This window comes from Gallus gallus, chromosome 31 (assembly GCF_016699485.2).
Source record: "Gallus gallus isolate bGalGal1 chromosome 31, bGalGal1.mat.broiler.GRCg7b, whole genome shotgun sequence".
Classification (NCBI taxonomy): Eukaryota; Metazoa; Chordata; class Aves; order Galliformes; family Phasianidae; genus Gallus; species Gallus gallus.
The window spans coordinates 1,644,710-1,668,666 of NC_052562.1; the positions used below are offsets into that span (position 1 = coordinate 1,644,710).

Consider the following 23,957-nt stretch of genomic DNA (forward strand, 5'->3'; position numbering starts at 1 on the left):
CTATTGCCAAGGACGGAGCACTGCAGGAGGGAAATGTCATCCTTGGCAAACACCTGAGACAGACAACCGGGGGCTGGGGGACCGCGCTGGGTCCAGGGCGGCAGAAGCTGGGGGTCACAGCTTGCAGCTCAGTGTAGGTCAGCCCCTCGTTGTCAGCGTGTGGCACCTGGAGACACGGGGGAACAGCGGGGTGATACCACGGGGTTCCCCAAAGTGCATGTGGGGGGACCAGTGATCCCAGTATGTGGAGTAATAGCCAAGAGAGTGCATTTGTGGTTCGTGGCTGGCTGAGATTTGGGGTCTCCTTGGGTCAGACTTTGAGGGACGCTACAGGTGTCGTTAGGGGTTCCCAATGCATGGCTTGAGGGTACCCATGGGGACTGTGGGGTGGTTAAGGCTTTAGCGGTGTGCAGAGGCTTAGATTTGGTGCTCCTATGAATATGACCTAGGTGTCCACATTGGAGTTTGAGGTTGTAGATGGGATGTAAATGAGGGAGAGAGAGAAAAAGAAAGAAAAGAGAGGAAATGGAGAGAAGCAGAGAAGGAACGTAAGAGAGAGAGATGGAAGGGGAAAAGCAATCGTGGTCCGTTTTGAGGAGCTGCAGTGCTGGAGCAGAAGGGGGGATGAGAGCGCTCATCCAATCGCTGAAGTCTCCACCTGGCCAAAAGGAGACAGCAAGAAATGCAGCTTCTCTGGGCATCCCTCTGTGTCTGCTGGTGGGCAGCTGCAGCATCGCAAGGATGTAAAGAAGTGAGTTCACAGTGCCACATTGGTCAGAAATGTGTCTGTACCAGAAAGGTGCTTGCGGTGAAGCAGTGCCATTGGTGGACACACAAAAGCTGTCCGGTTATCTCACGGCATCTCGGGCTTTGCAGCCTCTGTTGTTCTGGCAAGAGCCTTGTCTTGCAAATGTTTGAGAGGTAGCAAGCAAAGAAAACCTGCCAGAAAATGGTTTTTGTTGTTCCACTGCACTTGTGTGGAGCAGAGAGTGCCCGTGTGAGGAGTTCCCATGGTGAGGTTCCTGCAGCGCGAGCAATGGCACTGCTGAGCACAAGGAGCACATTGCATCCATGGCCGCTGTGCCATGAGCACACGCTGCAGGCCAACGGGCAGAAGCATCCAGAATTGCAGGGCAGCCCTCCAAGAGGAGAAGCAGTGCCAGCGCAGGGAAGGAAAGAGCCCTGAGAGCTGGGATGGCCCAGAGGGAAGGAACAGCTCAGCGCTGTGAGCAGCAGCTCTGAGGCTGCTGTACTGCTGAGAGCAGTTGTGTTGGAACACGCTCTGCTCACAGCTGTGGGGATCTGCACCCACGGTATTAAAGGGTGCGGAAGGATTTGAGGGCAATGAAAGGATGTTGTGGTTAGAGATGAGCATTTAGGGATTTGATGTGATTGAGAAGCATATGGGGGCTCTGGCAGTGACTTGTGGGGGTTAGATTTGGTGAGATCTGGGAATCACTGAGGGGGGAAACAGAGCATCAGGGAGCCCAAAACAGGGAATTTGGGTCTCTCCCACACAGTGCACCCCAAAAAGGAGACACCTGGGAGGGAGGCATTAATGGGGTCTTCCAGCACCCACGTTAGCATCGGTATCTGGGAGCTGTGGAGTGGTGGGTGCCCCCATGGGATGGGATCTCCTGGTCGGCACAGGTCAGTCCCTCACTGTCACCAGGGGTCACATGGAGACAGCGGAGAAAGACTGTGGGGCTCCTCAGGATGGCAGTGAGGAGGGACAGCTCTGTTGTAAGTGTGAGGTGAATGTCAAAGATGATGCATTTGGGGATCTGGGAGGGATTTTGATTTGGGGTCCAATTGGTCCAAAACTGGGAGATCCTATGTGTGGCTTTTTGGGGTCCCACTACATGGTTTGGGGTTACCCATACTGATGGGGAGATGTTTATGGTTGGGATTTCCCCAGGGTCTGCAAGGACTTCAGTTTGGGGCCTGGGGGTCTCTAATGCAGTCATATGATTTGGGGAGTCCTGGAGTCCTCACGTGAGGGGATTTGGGTGCCAGGTGGAGTATGGGGGGCAGATGGGACAGGTTGGGATCCGGGGTTCCTGACCCAAAGACTCATCTTGAACTTCACCACCTCAGGATTTTGTGGTTAGGCACCGGAGTCAAAACCAAAGGAGAGCAGAGAGGGCTTATGGGAGATGAAAGGGGTGTGAAACTTGTTGGATTTGTGAGAATAGGCAGGGGATGGAGGTGGATGCAGGTAACACTTGGGTGGACTTGTAGTTGATCAGTAAAGGATGGACACAGATGCACAAGATGACTGGGACTAGATAATTTATAGGGTCTGGAAGGGGAGGCAGGGGATACATGATGGATTTATAGGTGATGGAATGGGGACAAAGAACACCTGGGGGAATGGATAGGCAATGTATATTGGGTCCAATGGTACACCTGGTGGATTCTACAGAAGAATGGAAGGAGAGGAAGAGAAAGACGGGGGAGATGTGTAGGGGATGTACAGGAGATCCAAGCCATTAAATCCCTTCCCCACCCAGACTCTCATCTCTCCGTATCCAGAGGCTGCGGGCATCGATGACAAAGAAGATGCCGAGGGCAAAGATGATGGCAGCAGCGCAGCCCCTCACCACTGCCACCACCAGGTTCCCACGGGACACCAACTCAGCACCTGTGGGGTACAGGTACTTGGGTGTGTTCATTCCCAGCATCACCTCCATGGGGAAGGGATGTGATGACACTGCCACCCATGGGCGGTACTGGGGGCAAGCAAATGGGGGCAGGTACCTACCTGGGGGTGCAGGTGAGGGAGTCACCTCCAGCGTTACACTGTCCCCAAGGGGTGTGGACACAAAGAGGGAGGCCTTGGGGTGATAGGAGCACCTACAGGTGCCACTGTCAGCTGGGGTCACCGCAACAAGGATGAAGGTGGCTGTGCCCCCGCCACGGGGGTCCTGGTGCTGGACAGGGGCTGAGTGCCCGTCCTTGTGCAAGAAGATGATGCCCCCATAGCCCTGATTGCAGCACTGGATGGTGACATTGGTCCCCACTTCCACAATTTTTTCCTGGTTCATGGAAATGTTAGGTGGGGAATATCGATGATCTGAATGCAGGGAGATAACAGAGATAGGACGTGGCCCTACGGAGAATGCCCAGGCCCATCTGCTTGCCCCATAACCCTCACCTGTCACCACCAATTCGAGGGGAAACTCTTCTCTGATACTCCCGGTGGCTCCAAAACCCGATACTGGCACCAATACTTCATTGCATCTTCCAGCTTTACACAAACCAAGGAGAACTCAGCCATGACCTGATGCTTGTCCATGTCCTTGTAGGATCTCAAAAGTCCATCCTGGAAGAGCTCAACCCAGGCAGCCGGCTGGGGCAGGTGGCAGCGCAGGGTGACAGTGTCTCCCCGGGGACAAGCCCTGGCTGGGGTGCAGTGACAGGGAGGGTCGGGGCACTAGGACAGGGGACAGCAGTCAGCTTTGTCCCTGCACACCATCCTGGGCCCCTCTGCTGGCCCCATGACCACGCTCCCCTCCCTCTGTCCCCATACTCACGTTGCTGTGCCCTGCTCGCAGCCACCAGCCACCAACCTGCAAGGGACACGGTCCTGGTCCCACACAGGGCCACCCACCCCCGTGGCACCACGTCCCCATTGTCACTCACCGAGGGTGAGGGCCAACACCATTGGTGCCATAAGGCAGGAGCAGCTTGGGGACAGCGAGTCTGCAGCAGAGAAAAGAAGTGGCCAAAGAGCTGCTGTCAGTTCCTCTTGTGGACAGCGTGCTGTGATGTCGTCTCCTCATGTGGTATTTGTGGTCCCCAAGTGGGTGGTGGTACTGAGGGCACCCACTGGTGACACACACAGAGCACTGCACACATCCCCAGTTGGGGCGTCCCACACAGACTGTCACCCCTCCGTGTCTCATGCTGTCCCCAAAAGGCTGCCAGTTTAAAGCCCTCTCAGTGAGCCCCAACAGCTCCTGGTCTGAGATCCGCTTCCCCCTTCACACAGCTGGGATCCACCTGCAGCCATCAGCCCAGCACAGAGTACACCGCCCCGTGGTCAGAAAAAACAGAATTCCTGCCGTGGCACCGACCTCTCAGCCACGCATTTATCAGATGAGTTCTCCCAATCCTCTCAGCATCCCTCGCTGCCACTGAGGGGACAGAGGAGAACTCCACCTGTACTCCCACTCTGCCCACTGACCACCCCAGTGCCCTGAACACCCTTTGCATGGCCCTCAGCCTTCTCTCAGTGACTGCATCACTGCCGGCCTGACCCATCAGTAAGGGAGAACAGCCAGAGGGGTGAACCGGAGCAGGGAGTGTCCTGGTGATGTCCCTGAGCAGGGCCCCAGGAGGGCAGCACACTTCCCTACGGGTAGAGTCTGGCTGATGTGTCAGAGCCTCTGTTCCCCTCTGAAGGAGTCCCCTACGACAGCCACCCTTCTCTCCTTTTATCTGAAGGGGGGCTGGAGGCGTGGAGCTGACCACCTTGCCCTAGGCAATGACCTGGGTGCAGGCTCAGGCACTTCCAGCTGCTGCAGACCTGCATGGGCACGTTCTGGGGTGTGCACACTCTGGAGACCTCCATTGATTTTGGGCAAGAGCTTTCAGCCTCGTAGAGACCGCATCCAGATGTGTTGCCAGAGCTGCAGCTGATGGGTGAGCAGATCTCTGCAGTGGGGAGCGATGCTCTGCCCTCCTCCTGCTCGCCCTGCCCACACCAACTGCTGCGCCAACTGCTGTGCCAGGCTGTCACTGCCACGAGACCAGGAACTCTCAGACAAATGCATGGCTGCTGAATAGGTTTTAATTAGCACTTCTGCCTTGTTATAGCACCTCTGATCAGCCCTACAGGGTACAGGGCACATCCTGATGGCGGTGGGCTGCTGAGACTCTGCTTTGAGGCCGCAGATGTCCTCTGATCTGGGAACAGTCGCCTTCCCTGGAGAGAGGGGCCGTGTGCTGAGGGATCTCCATGAAGTGCTGATGGCCCTGAAGTTATTGCCAGCTGTCAGGACACTGGGATTACTGGGGGCAGTGAGGGCAGTGAGGGCAGTGAGGACACTGGGGACATTGGAGGAACTGCGGACATTGCTGGATATTGAGAGCACTGCAGACATGGGGGACACAGAAGGAATTGGGGACAGTGGGGATGAAGCAACGCTGGGTCCACATTGATCTTTTGGTCCACATTGATCCCAACCTTATTGGACATCGGGGACAACATTAAGTCACACTCATGATTCTGCATTGACCACACTGGTCACATCTGTGGGATCTCATTGACACCACTGATCTCTACCATGTTTCCATGCTGACCCCAACCCCATGGGACAATGATACACTGACCAAGAATTGGTTGACCCACAAACACTGGACACGTCTGTGGGACCACGCTGACCACAAGGAATCTGGACCCATCCCCATTTCTGACCTCCTACCCCATTAAACCCACTCCAATCACAAGAACCTCATTTACCCCATAACCACCTCCAGGTTGGGGCTCATTCCCTGTGCCAACACCAACCCCAAAACCCACACATTGTGCCCCGAATTGCTCCCACCACCCCACTGACCGCCCTCCGCACTGCACTGGAGGAGAAATAGAAGATGAAGGGGTCGAGCGCAGCGCTGAGGGTGGTGAGGAGCAGAGCGTAGGGCCTCCACTCAGGGCTGCGCTGCTGCACAAAGCCCACCACATGCGAGATGTTGTAGAGTCCAAAGCAGACCCCAAAGTTGACCATGGTGACCACAGCCAGCCCCACAGTGCGGTACTTCTTCTGCAGCGGGATTTGGGGTCGAGTGAGGAGGGCACGGATGAGGCGGATGTAGCAGAACATGGTGATGGCAGAGGGGATGAGGAAGAGGATGAGGAAGAGAGAAAGGCGCAGTGGGAGGACAAAGTGCAGCTGGGCTTGAGAGAAGACATTGTAGCAGTGGTAGCCCAGGCTTGGTTGGGTCTCAGAGGCATTCTGGGAAGTCCACGGGGTGGTGGTGGGGATGTGGGGTGTGTTTGGGGTTGTGCAGGCAGAGGATTTGAGGGTGGAGATGTTGCAGTTGGTGTTCGGGCTGGAGATCCTGCGGATCCCGCATTCCCTGGTCTTGGTCACATTCACTCCCAAACCACCTTCCCCATCCGCCACAGACCCATTGATCCCAAACTCTCTGTGATATTCTGCCACAAAGATGATGGAACAATGGGACAATGCCATCACCCAAAGGATGGCACTGGCAGCCATCGTCCGCCATAACCTCCGGCGCCGGTTGTAGCGGTGCGGGAACACGACCCCAAAGTAGCGCTCCACACTGAGGGCAGCCATAAAGAGAGTGCTGAGGTAGATGCTGGAGAAGAAGCAGAAGTTTGCTATGGGGCAGAGCGCTGTGGGGAAGGGCCAAACCATCATGGCTGCCTCTTCGGCCATCTTGAAGGGGAGGAAGAGGAGGACAAGGAGGTCGGCAGTGATGAGGTTGAGGAGGAGGAGGTCGGCAGCGGTGAGGTGGGGATGAGGACGGTGACATCGGATTTTGATGAGGAGGGTGAGGAAGGTGAAGACGTTGGCAGGAAATCCCACGGCGAAGGTCAGCGCGTGGACAGCAAAGACGAGCATGGCGAGAGGAGGGCTGTGGGACAAAGGGCACAGAGCTGTAGGGCAGGCTAGGGGGTCATACTGGGGCTACAGGATGGGCCATGGTATCAAACTGGGGCTATAGGATGAGCTAAGGGGTGATAGCAGAGCTATGGGTTGGACTATGGAGTCATGGGGCTATGAGGCAGAGCTATGGGGCACAATTGGGGCCGTGGGGTGATAAGTCAATTTCTGGGCGTATGGGACAGGCAATGAGGATATGGGGTTGGATGTGCAGCTACGGGGCATGATATGGGGCAGGGGGTAGAGGTATGGGGCGATGAAGTGTGATATGGGGCTGTGGGAAGGTGTTTGTGGTCCTAGTAATCCTGAAGAGATGAGAATGAGCACAGAAGGAGGAAGGCTCCGGGGCTGTGGGCAGAAAGCTATGAAGCAGGATACGGATCTGTGGGGCAGGACATGGGGTGAGATTTGGTGTCATGGGGCATGATATGCGATTATGGGGCAGGATATGGGCTCATACCATTCCCAAAGCAACGAGGATGAGGATGGAGGGAGGGAAGGCTGTGGGGGACAGAGCTGTGGGGATGAATATGGAAGCACGGGGCTGTGGGGCAGGAACATGGGGTTAGTGGTTATGGGGTACAGTGTGGAGTCATGAGGTTATGAGGTTAGGCCTCACAGCTTCCACCACACCCACAGGAGAGTGCTGCCCCCATAAGGATTTAGTTTGGTTGATAAATGCATTTCCTGCTCAGGGTGAGGAGAAGACGAGGGGCAGGGCACTGAGCCTCCCCATCTGAAAACCCATCACTGCCCCCAAATCCCACCGCTCTCCCACAGCTCTCCACACCCCACAACTCATCAAAACCTCATGCCCCACCACAAAACCCTCCCTGCTACCCCACAGCCACATTTCCTGCCCCACAGCCCCATGACCCCCCATCCCACCCCAGAGCTCCACGTGCTGTCCGCTTGCCCCACGTCCAGCCCGTTGGCCTTGTATCGAGATACAGAGCACCATGATCCCATATCTCCAACCCATACTACCACAACCCCACATCCTGCCACTATGAGTCCCATGACCCCATATCCCTCCCGATAACCCCACGACTCTTCACCTTTCCCCAGTACTCCACTGCTGCCCCACATCCGTCAGCCCACCAGGAACCCCCCATGTGCTCACCTCCTCTGTTTGCCTCAGTGTCTGTGGGGAGCTGGGTCCCGCCCCATAGGTTAAGTGAGGAACTGACAGGGGTGGGGCCACACTCGGGGGCCACTCTCCGCAGAGGCCCTTTCTCCTTTGTTATGGCATGGGAACACCCCCTTGGCTGAGCCACACTACTTGAGGGTGATTTGGGGGAGAAAAAAATGGGGGGGGGGTACACTTTTTATGGGACACCCCACAGGTGTGTAGGGTGGGTACAGAGGGGCTGTCACTTCAAGGGGGTGTCCTATGGGGCAGCGGTGACATTGGAGGAAACGTGTTTTTTCCTGAACAGCAAACGTCTGCTGTGTGGTGGTGGAGAGCCCCAAAATTGGCGTAAATGTACAAAAATAGGAGGTGCGGCGCTGTGGGGCTGTGTCCCATAACTGTCTTCTCTCTGTACGTAGATCCAAATACCCCCCATCCAGCATTTCCCCAACACCTGAGGAACAGGTGGAGGTAGGGACAAACATCAGCATCCAGTGCTGGAACCAGGGTTATCAGGGCACCATCTCCCTGTACCAGGGTGGGCACTCAGCCCCTGTCCAGCACAGGAACACCAATGCTGATGGCACAGCCGTGGTTCAGTTGTAGCTGAGCAGTGCTGCACAGAGCCACAGATGGTTCCGCTTCTCAGCTTCTCACCCTGTGCTGCCAGCGAGGGGCTGGAGGGCACCAGGAGCTGGGAGGGGACAGAACCAGGCCAGCTGACCTGCACTGCCAAAGGGATATCTCACAGCGTATGGCATCGGGTGAGAAATGGAACTCTGAGGGGAGCTGTGTGAGGTGGTGACGGGAGAGCAGCAGGGAAAGAGGTATCCAGTATGGGAGGGAACGAGCTGTGCTGGAGGTGGTGTAGAATGGTGTTCGGAATGATGATCCGGAATGGTGTTTGGAATGAGGAGCAAGTGGTGGAGGAATTGACTGACCGACTCTGGCAATTCCAGTTCCACCAGCCAGGAGGAATACAGGGACAGTTGGGTTCAGAAAGGAGTGCCCTGTTTGGGAAGTTCCTAAGATTCACCTTTCTCACAACTCACCAAGTGGGACGGGACATTTTCCTTGGCATCATGGGCAGAATGCCCTGGATAAAGAGCAAGAGGAATCCAGAAGGGCTATGATCTGAGTTGAGAAAGAAGGATTCTTGTTTGGGCCATGTCTGAGCTCTGTGGCAGCTGCATTGTGGAGTTTGAGGTGCCGCAGTGATAGCAGTGCAGGAAGATACATGTGTTGCGCAGCAAACCAAATGAGGAACTGAGTCACTGAGAGCGGTGATAAGGAGTTTGCAAGCTGAACTGGAAGTTGAGCCAAAGGTGTGCTTGCATGCACGGATAGCACAGCACAGTTTGCAGAACCATCTGCACGAGGGTTAGATCTGCTTTCAGAGGGTGTGCAGTTTTTGTACCTGTTTGCAATCCATGCATGATGGCCATCTGATGACCTCTCAACCTGAATCATGAGAACAGCTTTTCCATACTGTGAGAACAGCCTTTTGCAGACCTGGGGCGGATTCAAGCTGAAGGACAGCAGGCTTGTGTAATTGGAAGCTCAAGAAGGAAATGCGGAGGCCGCAAAACTTGTTGCCAAGTGAAGATAAGGAAGTAGAATAGATGTCCCGCTGTTGCAGATAGGGCAGCAAAACAGATGGCTCAGCTCCGTGTAACGTCAGTGGGAACAGGTTCGTTCTGCACCACCTTGTAAGGCTGGAAATTCACGGCAAGCATTATTGCCAGCCTTCATCCCATGACCACCAGAGACCCCCACCAGATATTCCATGGAGGTTGGAACCAGATGTTAATTATTTCTCAGAATTTCGGCCTGTTTTCCTGACATGCAGTGAATATGGTCATACTATGCCTTTAGATATATGGTTGTTTCTCCCTTTGGTGTGCATCTTGGTGGAGCGATTCCCCGTGCACCCAGCACTGTGATAAAGGGAATACCTGCTTGGCATCACCCGTTGGTGTGTCAGGATCCTTTGTTGGTTTTCTCTGCCCATGCTATTAAAGGCAGGTTCTGGTCAGATGACCCCAATAATCCGAGGTCTTCCCGATGCACTGAAAATGTATGCAGTCAGTTTACAAGCTGACAGCAAACAGCTGCAGTGCTGGAAGGCACAATTCAGGAGCGACTCAGGGCAGGGGGGGCACATGGATGAGAAGGGAGGGTCAGCAGTTCTGCCAAAACGTCCCCTTTTTACTGCTTTGGGGATGGTGGGAGATGCCTTTTGGTTTGGTTACAGCAGCGGAAGCAAAACAACGGGCAGCACAGAGGTAAACCTGCTCGGGCTTCCAAACTGTGGAGTGACTTTGCCAGCTGGGTAGAGAATATTGCCATAAAGGTGCATCATGGGGATGCTCATGTACCAAGAGCCGGGGCACTGACCAGCATGAAAACAACCAGCAGGTCGATCAGGCTGCTGGGACTGAAGTGGCTCGGATAGACTCGGACTGGCAACATCAGGGTGAGTTATTCCTAGCTCGGTGGGCGATGACACCTCAGGCCATCAGGAAAGAGATATGACATAGAAATGGTCTCAAGATGGAGGCACGGACTTAACCATGGTTGCTACTGCACAACTAATTCACGAATGTGAATGAAGTGCTACAGTTAAACAAGACAAGAGAATGAGACCTCACTGGCATAAAGGGTGACGGCAGGAGTTTAACTGTGAAGTTTCCTTTCCTTTCCTTTCCTTTCCTTTCCTTTCCTTTCCTTTCCTTTCCTTTCCTTTCCTTTCCTTTCCTTTCCTTTCCTTTCCTTTCCTTTCCTTTCCTTTCCTTTCCTTTCCTTTCCTTTCCTTTCCTTTCCTTTCCTTTCCTTTCCTTTCCTTTCCTTTCCTTTCCTTTCCTTTCCTTTCCTTTCCTTTCCTTTCCTTTCCTTTCCTTTCCTTTCCTTTCCTTTCCTTTCCTTTCCTTTCCTTTCCTTTCCTTTCCTTTCCTTTCCTTTCCTTTCCTTTCCTTTCCTTTCCTTTCCTTTCCTTTCCTTTCCTTTCCTTTCCTTTCCTTTCCTTTCCTTTCCTTTCCTTTCCTTTCCTTTCCTTTCCTTTCCTTTCCTTTCCTTTCCTTTCCTTTCCTTTCCTTTCCTTTCCTTTCCTTTCCTTTCCTTTCCTTTCCTTTCCTTTCCTTTCCTTTCCTTTCCTTTCCTTTCCTTTCCTTTCCTTTCCTCCCTTCCCTTCCCTTCCCTTCCCTTCCCTTCCCTTCCCTTCCCTTCCCTTCCCTTCCCTTCCCTTCCCTTCCCTTCCCTTCCCTTCCCTTCCCTTCCCTTCCCTTCCCTTCCCTTCCCTTCCCTTCCCTTCCCTTCCCACATGCTTTTCTAATTTTCCTATTGGTATTCCACAGCATTACATCACGGACAAAAGAGAAGAACATCTACGTATCCCAAAGGACATCACGGTCAGAGAAGGGAGATACAGCACTGAAGATGCGTCATCTGGTTGCGCACGACCTTTCGCTTTCGCTTCCTGTCAGGAAGAGGAGTGGATGTGCTTCCAAGCTGTGCGCCTTCAGCAAGTTGGGCTTTCGGTTTCAGAAACTCTCTCTCTCTCTCTCTCTCTCTTTCTCTCTCTCTCTTATTTCATTTGATTTATTATCCTCACTTTCAATTTGATTGTATTATATAATGTCATCTTGCATTCCAATATCATAGTTAGTAAAACAAATTCTCCTTAGATAGTTGCCGCTGCTCAGATTTTTTTTTCAGGAAGTCAGGGGGCCCACAAGCCTACTGCCCCTCTGTCATGGGCGCATATTTATCTAGATAACTCCGTGACACCAGAGAAGCTGCATTTCTTGATGTCTCCTTCTTGTCAGGCGGAGACTTCAACCATTGTATGAGCGCTCTCATCCCCCCTTCTGCTCCAGCACTGCAGCTCCCCAAAATGGACCATCATTGCTTTTCTCCCTCCATCTCTCTCTCTTACGTTCCTTCTCTGCTTCTCTCCATTTCCTCTCTTTTCTTTCTTTTACTCTCTCTTCCTCATTTTCCTCCAAGTCGTCTTTTACACTTCTCCTGCAGCAGCCATAACCTCAGTTTCCCTGGAGGTGGCATAGAAGGCAATAACACCAGTGCCAAAGTATCCTTTATCTGTATCGCTCATTCACTGTTACGAGGATGTCTCCTAATTTCAGTGCAGGGCAGTTGATTGGCTGCAGATGGACAGTTCAATAAATGGTCTTCTGTTGTTCCTCTGATTCCCTGTCTGACTCTGTTGCCCTGGAGAGTTGAGGAAAGCACGGACTGCCCTACAGGGTCACTGTGCAGAGAGTGTGGCATGCGTTGGCGGACACCATGCGAGGGGACACATTCACAGCCCTCTGGGGACCGTGTGTGACAGCCCAGGGTTGAGAGCGTGTGGGGCACCTCAACAGGCGCAGTGTGCAGAGTACGTCTCTCCACTTGTCCCACCCAGAGGGACTCCACAGTGCAACCACACCTATGGGCTAATATTGCCACATCAGGAGGTGACATCACATCATCCTGCCCAAAAAGGGGAACTGGCAGCAGCTGTCCAGCCACTCTCTGCCCTCACGGCAGTCTTGCTGTCCACAAGCTGCTCCTGCCTCATGGCACCAATGGCAGTGGCCCTCATCCTCGGTGAGTGACAATGGGGACGTGGTGCCACAGAGGTTGGTGGCCCAGTGTGGGACCAGGACCGTGTCCCTTGCAGGTTGGTGGCTGGTGGCAGTGAGCAGTGCACGGAGACGTGAGTATGGGGACAGGGGGAGAAGGGAAACTGAGGGAGGGGAGCGTGGTCAGGGGGAGAGCAGAGGGGCCCAGGAGGGTGTGCAGGGACAAGGCTGACTGCTGTCCCCTGTCCTAGTGCCACGACCCTCCCTGTCGCTGCACCCCAGCCAGGGGGTGTCCCTGGGGGACAGTGTCACCCTGCGCTGCCACCTGCCCCAGCCAGCTGCCTGGGTCTGGCTGTTCCAGGATGGACATTTGAGATCCTACAGGAACATGGACAAGAGGCAGGACATGGCTGAGTTCTTCTTGGTTCACTTAAAGCAGGAAGATGCAGTGCAGTATTGGTGTCGGTACGATACAGTTGCGCCATGGGGAACATCAAATAAGAGTGATCCCGTACAGCTGGTGTACGGTGAGGGCACTGGGGAAAGCAGATGGGCCTGGGCTGTCCCCGCAAGGTGGTGTCCTATCGCAGTATCCTCTGTGAACTCAGATTCAAGTTATCCCCCACCTGCCATTTCCCTGAAACCTGAGGAATGTGTGGATGTGGGGATGAATGTCACCATCCAGTGCTGGAACCAGGAACATGGGGGAACCATCTTCCTGCACAAGGATGGGCACTCAGCCCCTATCCAGCACCAGGACCCCGATGATGGGGGCACTGCCACCTTCACCCTCTTCGGGGTGAACACAGATGACTCCGGCACCTATAGGCGCTCCTACCGCATCGGGGGCTCCTACCTTCTGTTCTCACCCCTTGGGGATAATGTGACCCTGGAAGTGATTCCCAGACCTGCACCCCCAGGTAGGTCTGAGCTCCCCTTCAGGGCACCCCCTCTCACCTGTAGGTGACAGTGTCACTGCATCCCTCATACATTGAGGTGGGGGCTGGTTATGGGGACACCAAAAGCACTTTGACCCCACAGGTGACGGTGGGGGTCCCAGCAGGAACCTGGTGGCAGCAGTGGCGGGGGGCTGTGCTGCTGCCATTGTCATCATCATCGTCCTCACTGTCTCTTTCCTCCTTGTTGCTCAGAGAAGACGAATGCAGACAGATGAGAGGCCTGGTGGGGAAGGGGTTAAATGGCTTTGATCCCCCATAGATCCCCTATAGATCCCCACTGGTGTTGTTTAGCCCCTCCATAATCCCACCCTTCTCCTCTCCTGTTTATGACTCAGGTACCACCCCCCGAAGCCCTGAGGCTGTGCAGATCCAGGTCAGTGTCTGTGTCAGGGGACACCTAACCCACCCATTACACAATGCCATCATCCCATCAGACATGTTGGGATCCCATGGTCACACTGCTGTTCCTGTGTCCCCAGGTGTCCCCCGGCGACAGCGAGGGTCTGACCTACGCCCAGCTGCAAGTTGTGACCTCCAGCACCCACCCCCCCGCCTCTTCTACCACCCCTGAACCCCCCATTATCTACGCCGAGGTGGGCACGCGGGGACCCCGCTGATGCCCCCAGATGTGTACGCAAACACGGGTGTGTTGTGTGCACACATGGACTTCAAAGGTGCACAGTGCCAGTGTGCTCGGTGTGCTCACCATCACGTGTGAATTACAGCCATGTACCTGTGCGTGTGAACACGTGGATGTGTATTAAACGGGTGTGCACCATCCCGTGTGCATATCAGGTGTACAAACACACGTGTGGGACACGCTGAACTCTGTGCTTCTGTGTGTGTCTGTGCGATGCCGTATGTGTGCACCACCAGCTGTACACACTGCTGCTCATGTGTGTCCTTAGCATGTGCTCCCAGGGTCTGCACTACATGTGAGCCTCCACAGCACATGCATGTCATCAACACGTGCCCTGTGCCTGCACCACATCTGTCCCCACAGCACACGCGTGTCCTTTCCGTGTGCATCTCCATCTCCACAAGCCAAAACAGCCCCTATCCCACAGTGGTTTTGGCGCATCTCCATCTCCACAAGCCAAACCAGCCCCCATCCCACAGTGGTTTTGGGGCAGGATTTGTGGTGAGGAGGGAAAATGCCTTTGGGTGACGGCTGGGAACAGGACAGAGGGGTTGTGGGGTTTTCCAGAAAGTGGGGGAGAAGAGGAAGTTTGTGTGTGGGAGGGCTGTGTGTGGGAGCAGCAGTGAGGGGAAGGGCAGGAGAGCTGACTTCCCCCTTTTGGTGGTGGAAGGGGAAATGCTGGAGAGTTTGTGAGCTCGATGGAGATTATGGAGTCCAGATGGAGGATTGTGGGGAGCTGGATGGAGACCTGTGGGGCCACAGGGAGATCTGGCAGCTGCATGAAGGATCTGCAGTCTTCTCAATGGAGGTTTGTGGCTGGATAGAAATGTTGGGTTGGTTGGAGGCTTTGGGTCTGAGTGGAGGATTTTGGGGTGGATGGAGGTTTTGGTGTAGATGGGGTATTACGGTATGAATGATGGATTTGGTGGCTGAATGGAGTCTTGGTGGCCTGGATGTAGAGATTGTGTCTGGCTGTACAGATCAGAGGTTGGTGTCGATTCAGGGGCAAGATGGAGTTTTCAGAGCGGACAGTGATTTTGGGGGATGAGTGACATTTATATGGCTGGATGGTGGATGTGTGGACTGAATGGAGTTTTTTTGGGGTGGATGATGATTTTTGGGGATGAAGGTCCTGGAGTTCATTGAGGTTTTGGAGGGCTGTGTGTGGAGGGTGGTGTGGGGTGTGAATGTTGGGACTGCATGAAGGATTAGGGGTGGCTGGATGGAGATGGTGGGGCTGGATGCAGAGTTTGGTCTGAGATGGAATGGGTGGAGATCACTGGGATGAGTGGAAGTTTTGGGGTCAGAACGGAGATGCTGTAGGTCGATTGCAGGATTTTAGGGTCTGGTTAAGGATTTTGGGGGTGAGTGGAGGTATTGGTATTGGAAGGACAGATAGATATTAGGAAACATAGTTCAGGTGTGTGGGTGGATAGGAGGGCCATCAGGTGGGGAGATAGAGAGATCAACAGGCAGAAGGTGGCTTGAATTTGTTGTGTCCATACTGGATCAGGAGGTGCAGCCCCAGGAGCTGGAGATCCAGCAGGCCGATGGATGGATGGATGGCTGGCTGGATGGCTGGACGGACGGATGGATGAATGAGCAACAGAGTGATGGAAAGCAGCCCACACAGCTGGGAATCTGTCCTCAAGGACAGGGAGAGGAGCAGAGCTGTCAGATGTGTAAGGCCGCTTTGCTCAGGGCACGAGAACTCTCCATCCCCAGTGCAGGCAGTCCGGAAAGGAAGGCTAGAGAGCGGCATGGCTGAAGCGGGACCTGCTGGTCAAAGTGGAGAGCAAGAAGCAGATGCACAGGCAGTGTCAGCAGGGCCAGGGAGGCTGGCAGGAGGGTGGTGCTGGTGCTGGTCTGTGTGGGGCTGGGGGCAGGAAGGCCAAGGCCCAGCTGGAACTGGACGTGGTGAGGGGTGCAAAGAAGAACGAGGAAGGCTTCGACAGGGCTGTCAACCTAAAAAGGAAAGCCCAGGAGGGCGAACACAACAGTGAACAATGCAAGCAGGCTGGAAACAACAGACAAGGAGAAGGCTGACTCCTTCATGGGGTTTATGGGTTCCGCACACAGCCTCTGTGTGTCAGTAGATTCAATCAGACTCAAAAATGCTGTCTCACATTCTGAGAGCAAGGCAAGGTCCATCCCTTGTTCCCGTCCTTCTAATTCAGGCGGCAGAATCATTTCCTGATCTGATGGGTCTGGCAGCACCACACACCCTCACTGAGTGCTATTCCATTCAGCAGTGAATTGGCTCTGCAGGGCTGCCAATGGCTCCTGCCAGGATTTCAGCCTTCCATCAGCAGTGTGTTGAATGACAGCCTCTCCTTCTGGGCTGTCAGCAGCGCTGCTCCCAACACAGCACACACTGTGTGGTTCTGATCCTTAGCCATTCCCATTGGGGAGGGGCTCACAGAGCCCTTTTCAGCTCCTCAGGAACAGGGGAGCAGCCCAGCACCGGCATTTCCCAGGCAGCCATGGCTTGTCCCTGCTCGGACCTGTCCCAGCATGGAGCCTTCCTGGGGGAGAGCTGTGTCATGGTATTGCATCTTTGCTATTGGTATTCCACATCATAACATCATGGACAAAAGAGAAGAACTACGTATCCCAGCGGACCTCACGGTCAGAGAAGGAAGACACATCACGGAAGATACGTCATCTGGTTGCGCGCGGTCTTCTTCACTTTTGCTTGCTGCCGGGAGAGGAGTGGCTGTGCTTTCCAAGCCGTGCGCCTTCATCAAGTAAGGCTTTCGGTTTCGGAAACTCTCTCTCTCTCTCTCTCTCTCTCTCCCTCTCTATCACTCTTTCGCTCTCTCCCATTTCATTTGATTTATTATCCTTACTCCCAATTTGATTCTATTATATCGTGTCATCTTGTATTCCAACATCGTAGTTAGTAAAATAAGTTCTCCTTCTTAGATCGTTGCCGCTGCTCCGTTTTTTCTCGGGAAGCCGGGGGGGAGGGGGCCCCGAGCCTACTGCTCCCCTGTCACGGGCACAGATCTATCTAGGTAACTCCGTGACACCATGGGACCACTCCTTGGCACCTGTGGGCTCCGAGTGTTTGGGTGTCCCCCTCACAGGGCAGGGATGCCGTGACAGTTCCACCCATGGCTGACACTGGGGGTATACAAATGGGATCTCCGACTTAACTGTGGTTGCAGGTGTGGGTGTCACCTCCATCATCACACGGTCTACGGGGGGTGAGGACACAAATTTGTGGTCTGTGGGGTTGTAGGATTACATGCTGGTGCTAGCAGAGGCCAGAGTCCCCCCCTCAGAGGGTGAAGGTGGCTGTGCCCCACCAGTGGGATCCTGGCAAAGGATATGGGCCGAACATTCATCTCTATGCAGGAGGAATGTGCCACCACAACCCCCATACCAGCACTGTGTGGTGATATCAGTCCCCATTCCCACATGTTGCCTGGGCTCGGGGAAATGCTGAGTTGGGGGCAGCTGCGGTTTGTGTGCAGGGAGGGGAAGAGATGGGACTTGGCCGTGTGGGAAAAGCTCAGGGCCAGCCGGTGTCCATAGTGCCCTCACCTGTCAGCACCAGCTCCACGGGGTCACTCTTTTTGGATGTCCTCAGAGGCTCTGACACCTGGTACCGACACTGATATGTCCCGGCGTCCTCCAGGTTTGTGACAGCAAAGGAGAACTCAGCTGTATCCTGCTCCTTGTCTTTTTCCTTGTTAAATCTCAGAGTTCCATTGAGCCAGAGCTGGACCCAGGCAGCCATGCGGGGCAGGTGGCAACGCAGGGTGACATTGTCCCCCAGGGACACCCCCTGGCTGGGGTGCAGCGACAGGGAGGGTCGGGGCACTAGGACAGGGGACAGCAGTCAGCTTTGTCCCTGCACACCCTCCTGGGCCCCCCTGCTGGCCCCCTGCCCACGCTCCCCTCCCGCCGTCCCCATTCTCCCCCTGTCCCCATACTCACATTGCTGTGCCCTGCTCGCTGCCACCAGACACCAGCCTGCAAGGGACATGGTCCTGGTCCCACACAGGGCCACCCACCCCCGTGGTACCACATCCCCATTTTCACTCACCAAGGATGAGGGCCACGGCCATAGGTGCCATGAGGCAGGAGCAGCTTGGGGACAGTGAGACTGCAGAGGGGACAGAGAGTGTCTAGAGAGCTGTTGTCAGTTCCCCTTTGTGGCTAGGATGCTGTGATGTCACATCCTGATGTGGCAACTGTGGTTCCCAAGGGGGTGGTAGCCCTTTGGGATCCTCTCTGGAGTGGCAGTTTTGGAAAGACACACACAGAAACCATGGGGGTACCCCACACCCCATACAGGCCGTCACCCATTGGGTCTCACATTCTGTCCCAGAACGGCTGCCAGTGAGTGGCTTAGCACGGCGTCCCCCATGGGATGCCAAACATCCTGTCGGTATCTAAATGGACTGTAAGAAAGACGTGGAGGGACTCCTTTGCAGGGGCTGCAGTGGGAAATTGCATCAAAGCGAAGAAGCAAAGATTTAGATGTAATCGACTGGGAATGTGTTTTAAACTAATGGCTGTGAGTCACTGGCACAGGTGTCACCGAGAGGTGGTGGTGCCCCGTCCATGGAGACATTCAAAGTCAGGATGGATGGGGCACGGAGCAGCGGATGGAGCTGTTGGTGTCCCTATGCATTGCAGGGAGTTGGTTTGATGATCTTTAAGAGTTGCTTCTAACTCTGAAGATTCTGCAGTTCTATTGTCGTATTATTCTACATACGTGCATTTATTGTGCATGGGATAACACACACTGATGTAATTCACACGACCACATGCAGTGGTACATGCATGGATTGCACAGGTGATGTTGAGCACACAGTGCACTGTGCACACTTGAAGAGCTTGTGTGGACAGAACATACACGTCTTTGTGCACATGTGGTCTTGCACACTCCTAGTGAGCATACATGAGGTCAGGCAGCTGGGGGGACAGCTCAGAGACACCCATTTTCCGCAGTGCCCTCACCTGTCACCACCAGCTCCACGGGGTCACTCTTCCCTGATGTCCCTGGTGGCTCCAAAACCCGGTACTGGCACCGATACTTCCCTGCATCTTCTTTATCTACTCTAACCAAGGAAAACTCAACCGTGTCCTGAAGCATGTCCATGTCTTTCTTGGATCTCAAATGTCCGTTCTGGCAGAGCTCAACTTGTAAGGGCAACCGGAGCAGGTGGCAGCGCAGGGTGACATTATCCCTCAGGGCCACCCCCTGGCTGGGGTGCAGTGACAGGGAGGGTCGGGGCACTAGGACAGGGGGCAGCAGTCAGCTTTGTCCCTGCACACACTCCTGAACCCCTCTGCTGTCCCCTGACCACACTCCCCTCCCTCTGTCCCCTTTCTCCCTCCTTTCCCATACTCACGTTGCTGTGCCCTGCTCGCTGCCACCAGACACCAGCCTCCAAGGGACACGGTCCTGGTCCCACACAGGGCCACCAACCCCCGTGGCACCACGTCCCCTTTGTCACTCACCCAGGATGAGGACCACCTCCCTTCGTGTCATGAAACAGGAGCAGCTTGGGGACAGCGAGACTGCAGCGGGGAAAGGAAGTGGCCGGAGAGCTGCTGCCAGTTCTCATTTTGGGATAGAGTTCCATGATGTCACCTCCCCATGTGACAACTGCTGTCCCCAAGGCGTTGGCACTGTGGGGCCCAGGATGGGGTGGCACACACATAACCGTATCCACATCTTTTTTACACTGCCCCACTCAGGCTGTCACCTGTCAGCTCACACACGGTCCACAAAGCACTTCCAGCACTTTCTAGGTTGGAAAGTCGCAGCCAGAGGGCTGTGGCCAACAGCTCCACGTTGGTGGAAGTGGTGATGAGTGGTGACCCCCAGAGGTCCCTCCTGGGAGCGCTGCTCTTCACCACCTCTCGCTGACACAGATGATGGGATGGAGTGCACCCTCAGCACTTTGCTGATGGCACTGAGCCGAGTGCTGCAGTGGATACGACGGAAGGAAGGGATGCTGGGAAGGACCAACAGAAGACACATTCCCGTCTTTCTGTGCTGTGCTTGGTGTGGCCAAACACTGGCAGTGCTTCGTTGACCAACCGCCCTACCATTCCCATGAGAAAGTTGTAGCTACAGACTCATTTTTGGCCAAGCTGTTGTTATGAACTCACTTGTTTGTGACCTTGGGGAGGTGAACTGCACACCCAGCAGGCACAAAGGGATGTCTTCAGGGGACCTTGCTGGTCAATTTCATCATCTTCATGGCAGCCATCGTTGCTCTTTCCTGATCCAATACTGCCACCTCCAGGTGAGTCTCACCCCCCCCATCCCTTCTCCAGCGCTGTGGGCCGACCCTTTCACTCCTCAAAACAGACCTTGGAATCAGAGCGGTGATCAGTCTGATTCCTATCTCTCACTGACTCTTGTTTTCTGTCCTCCGACTCACTGTCACTTCTGAGGATTCCCTCCTTCGTTCCCAATTTCTGCATGATAGTGAATGAGAATGAAGAGATTTAGGGAGAGATGAAGGGTTAAAAGCCAAAAGGGAATGTGTGGAATTTCAATGCAGTTCTGACAAAGCCGTGTGGTATTAATTAATTTCTGCCTTCCTCTCTTCAGCTCTGCCTTCCTTTGGCACTCCTGACTCTTCCACCCATCCTCATCATCCTCCTGGTAGACCAAAATGGGTGGGAAAAAGGATTTGGGGGGACTCTTGAGTTGACATGTGTGATTTGGAGATCGTTTTCTGAAATTATTTCAGTTTTGGTGCATGGGAAAGAGGAGGGAAGAGAGGGAAGGAGGATTTGTGGTACACGATGTGTTTTGTGTGGTGCACAGGAAGGAGGAGGAAGCTTAAAATAGAAAAGGGGAAGTAATGTTGGCTGAGAAAACGGACTTCTAGGAACAAATCTGCAGGAAACAGCAGATTGTCTGAGTAGAGGTTGGGATAGAAAGACAGTTTTAGATCTAAAGCCCAGAGATGGAGTGATTTCAGTCACAACTTAGCCAATAGGATTATTTAAATTCAAACCCACCTGATGTGTCCCACCCAAAATGACAGCATGTACATCCAGCGCAGCAAAACTGTGGGCACCAAATGATGCCCGTCCTTCTCTTCCTAAGACAGACATCAGTCCTGAGTGTTGGCTGGGACTTCTCCGGACATTTCTCACCAAAGCCAACAGATCTCTGCCCTAAGGACTGTGGGTTCTGCTAGCTGACTGTACATTTCAAGCACCAAAAGAGTGCAGGCAACACATAACAGATTATTATCTGTATATTATTAGTATTATTATTATTAGTAGTAGTATTTTTATTATTAGTAGTATTATTCTTATTAGTAGTAGTATTTTTATTATTAGTAGTATTATTATTAGTAGTAGTATTATTATTAGTATTATTGGCTGAAGGAAAGGTTCTGCCCACTGTGGCTTCCTGGGAATGTCCCAGCAGCCCGTGATCTTTTCTGTCTCCTCTTTTGCAGAGCTTCAAAACCAGTCAGAATGGCACCTCCCAGCATTGGGTTGGGCACTCATGAGAAAGCAAAGAGCATCTATGGAAGTGGGTGAACCACTCTCCCTCCTCTCACCTGTGAGTTGTCCTCCTTGTCCTGGTGGCTGCTGCTTCTCCAGCCCCTACACCTGGGGTACTTCTGGGATTTGGGGCCACCTCCAGATGTGAATCCAGGGGTAGTTTTGGGGTGGTGAGGTCTGGAAAAGGCATGGAGGCATTCAGAGCTGTTCCTTGAGATTTAGAAGTTCAGTGAGAGGTAGACGTGGTGCATATGGTTTAAAAACAGATAAGTATCTTGGAGATAAGTTTCTTGTCAAGGAAACAGATAAGTTTCCTTGGAGATGATTGCTGTGATTTTCCCCCACCTGAAGCCGGCTGTCTGTCTGCCCTTCCAGATGTGAGGTGTCCCCAGGGATTCCTGATGCTGCTCCCAGTGGGAAAGTACGGTGGGGACAGTGGGGAATGTGCAGGGTGGGCATGTTGGGGACAGCATTTAACATCCCATGTGGGACACCTCAGTGCAGCCATGTGTGCTGCAGTTGGGATCTCATGGGGGACACCCAGCAATGGCACGCACAGGCAGCCTTTTTGGGCCAGTGTGTGACAGCTGATAGCTGTCAGCCTGTGTGGGACACCGCAGTAACGGTTGTATGTACCACTCCACGTGTGTCATCCCATCCTGGGCCCCATGGTGCCACGGCATGGGGAAGAGAATTGTCAGATGAGGAGGTGACATCATGCCACTGTGTCTCCAAGGGGAAGTGAGAGTGGATCTCCAGACAATCCTTGCCCTCACTGCAGTCTCACTGTCCCCAAGCTGCTCCTGCCTCATGGCACCAATGGCGGTGGCCCTCATCCTCGGTGAGTGACAATGGGGACGTGGTGCCCACGGGGGCTGGTGGCCCTGTGTGGGACCAGGACCGTGTCCCTTGCAGGTTGGTGGCTGGTGGCTGCGAGCAGGGCACAGCAACGTGAGTATGGGGACAGGGGGAGAATGGGGAGAGAGGGAGGGGAGTGTGGTCAGGGGAGAACAGAGGGGCCGCGGAGGGTGTGCAGGGACAAGACTGACTGCTGTCCCCTGTCCTAGTGCCCCGACCCTCCCTGTCACTGCACCCCAGCCAGGGGGTATCCCTGGTGGACACTGTCACCCTGCGCTGCCACCTGCCCTGGCCAGCTGCCTGGGTCTGGCTGTATCTGGAAGGACGTTGGTCATACGCCAAGTACATTGAGAAGAAGCAGGACACGACAGAGTTCTCCTTCCTTCGCGCAAGTCAGGATCAAGCAGGTACATATTTGTGCCAGTACCAGGTGTCTGAGTCAGGGAACATATCAGTGATGAGTGACCCCGTGGAGCTGGTGCTGACAGGTGAGGACACTGGGACAGTGGACAGCTCTGTGAGTTCTCAACAGGACCGTGACCCATTGCTGTCCACTCCCTCATGCAGATCGCAGTTTGCTCCCACCTCATATCTCACTTCACCCCGAGGAACGTGTGGGGACAGGGACCAATGTCACCATCTGCTGCTGGAACAAGGACTATGGGATCGCCTTCGTCCTGCACAAGGATGGACGCTCAGCTCCTATCCAGCGCCTGGTCCCAGATGATGTTGGCGCAGTCTCCTTCACCCGCTTTGGGGTAACCCCAGCTGACAGTGGCACCTACAGGTGCTCCTATCGCCCCAAGAACTACCCCTTTCTGTCCTCACCCCTTGGGGACAGCGTGACACTGGAGGTGACACCCACACCTGCACCCCCAGGTAGGTACCTGCCCCCCATGTGTTTGTCCCCAGCGCCACCCATGGGTGGCAGTGTCATCACATCCCTTCCCCATGGAGGTGATGCTGGGGATGAACACACCCAAGTACCTGTACCCCACAGGTGCTGAGTTGGTGTCCCGTGGGAACCTGGTGGTGGCAGTGGTGAGGGGCTGCGCTGCTGTCCTCATCTTTGCCCTCGGCATCTTCTCTGTCATCGATGCCCGCAGCCTCTGGATACGGAGAGATGAGAGTCTGGGTGGGGAAGGGATTTAATGGCTTGGATCTCCTGTACATCCCCTACACATCTCCCCAGTCTTTCTCTTCCTCTCCTTCCATTCTTCTGTAGAATCCACCAGGTGGGTCCACTATACATTGCCTATCGATTCCCTCAGATGTTCCCTGCCCCCATCCCATCTCCTATAAATCCATCATGTATCCCCTGCCTCCCCTTCCAGGCCCTATAAATTATCTAGTCCCTGTCATCTTGTGCATCTGTGTCCATCCTTTAGTGATCCACTATAAATACACCCAAGTGTTACCTACCTCCTCTTGCATCCCCTGTTTATTCTCACAAGTCCAACAAGTTTCACACCCCCTTCATCCCCCATAACCCCACAATGATCCCCTTCTGTTTTAACTCTGGTGCCTATCCACAAATTCCTGAGGCTGTGCACTTCTAGATAGGTCTTTGGGTCAGGGGCCCCTGATCCCAGCCTGTTCCTGGGAACCTCATACTCCACCTGGAACCCAAATCCCTGCCCATGTGGACCC

The 23,957-nt window shown here is 54.2% G+C and overlaps 6 protein-coding genes across 7 annotated transcripts in view; 3 read left to right on the plus strand and 3 right to left on the minus strand.

The window, feature by feature from the left end:
* The window catches only part of LOC124417463 (V-set and transmembrane domain-containing protein 1-like), a 242,283-nt gene extending 222,575 nt beyond the window's left edge, over positions 1-19,708 (minus strand). Inside the window, 2 exon segments of the mRNA XM_046904890.1 lie at positions 17,502-17,780; positions 19,431-19,708. Coding sequence (XP_046760846.1) covers positions 17,502-17,780; positions 19,431-19,461 — 310 coding nt within the window. The 5' untranslated portion in view covers positions 19,462-19,708.
* Positions 1-23,957, minus strand: part of CHIR-AB1 (immunoglobulin-like receptor CHIR-AB1) — a 173,847-nt gene that overhangs the window by 34,330 nt on the left and 115,560 nt on the right.
* CHIR-A2 (immunoglobulin-like receptor CHIR-A2) overlaps positions 1-23,957 on the plus strand; it is a gene marked incomplete at its 3' end in the record, with an annotated part of 151,594 nt that overhangs the window by 24,554 nt on the left and 103,083 nt on the right.
* On the minus strand, positions 4,710-7,834 carry LOC121107852 (free fatty acid receptor 3-like). Its single transcript, XM_040654291.2, has 2 exons — positions 7,762-7,834; positions 4,710-6,609 (listed from the first exon to the last, which is right to left on the minus strand). The coding sequence occupies exon 2, from the start codon at positions 6,594-6,596 to the stop codon at positions 5,493-5,495; it is 1,104 nt and encodes a 367-aa protein (XP_040510225.1). The 5' UTR covers positions 6,597-6,609; positions 7,762-7,834; the 3' UTR covers positions 4,710-5,492.
* On the plus strand, positions 12,610-16,626 carry LOC107051138 (osteoclast-associated immunoglobulin-like receptor). The gene is made up of 4 exons (XM_040654386.1): positions 12,610-13,273; positions 13,395-13,535; positions 13,648-13,685; positions 13,792-16,626. The coding sequence occupies exons 1-4, from the start codon at positions 12,742-12,744 to the stop codon at positions 13,927-13,929; spliced, it is 849 nt and encodes a 282-aa protein (XP_040510320.1). The 5' UTR covers positions 12,610-12,741; the 3' UTR covers positions 13,930-16,626.
* LOC107055384 (immunoglobulin superfamily member 1-like) lies at positions 22,523-23,668 on the plus strand. Its single transcript, XM_040654491.1, has 3 exons — positions 22,523-22,795; positions 22,875-23,186; positions 23,308-23,668. The coding sequence occupies exons 1-3, from the start codon at positions 22,765-22,767 to the stop codon at positions 23,457-23,459; spliced, it is 495 nt and encodes a 164-aa protein (XP_040510425.1). The 5' UTR covers positions 22,523-22,764; the 3' UTR covers positions 23,460-23,668.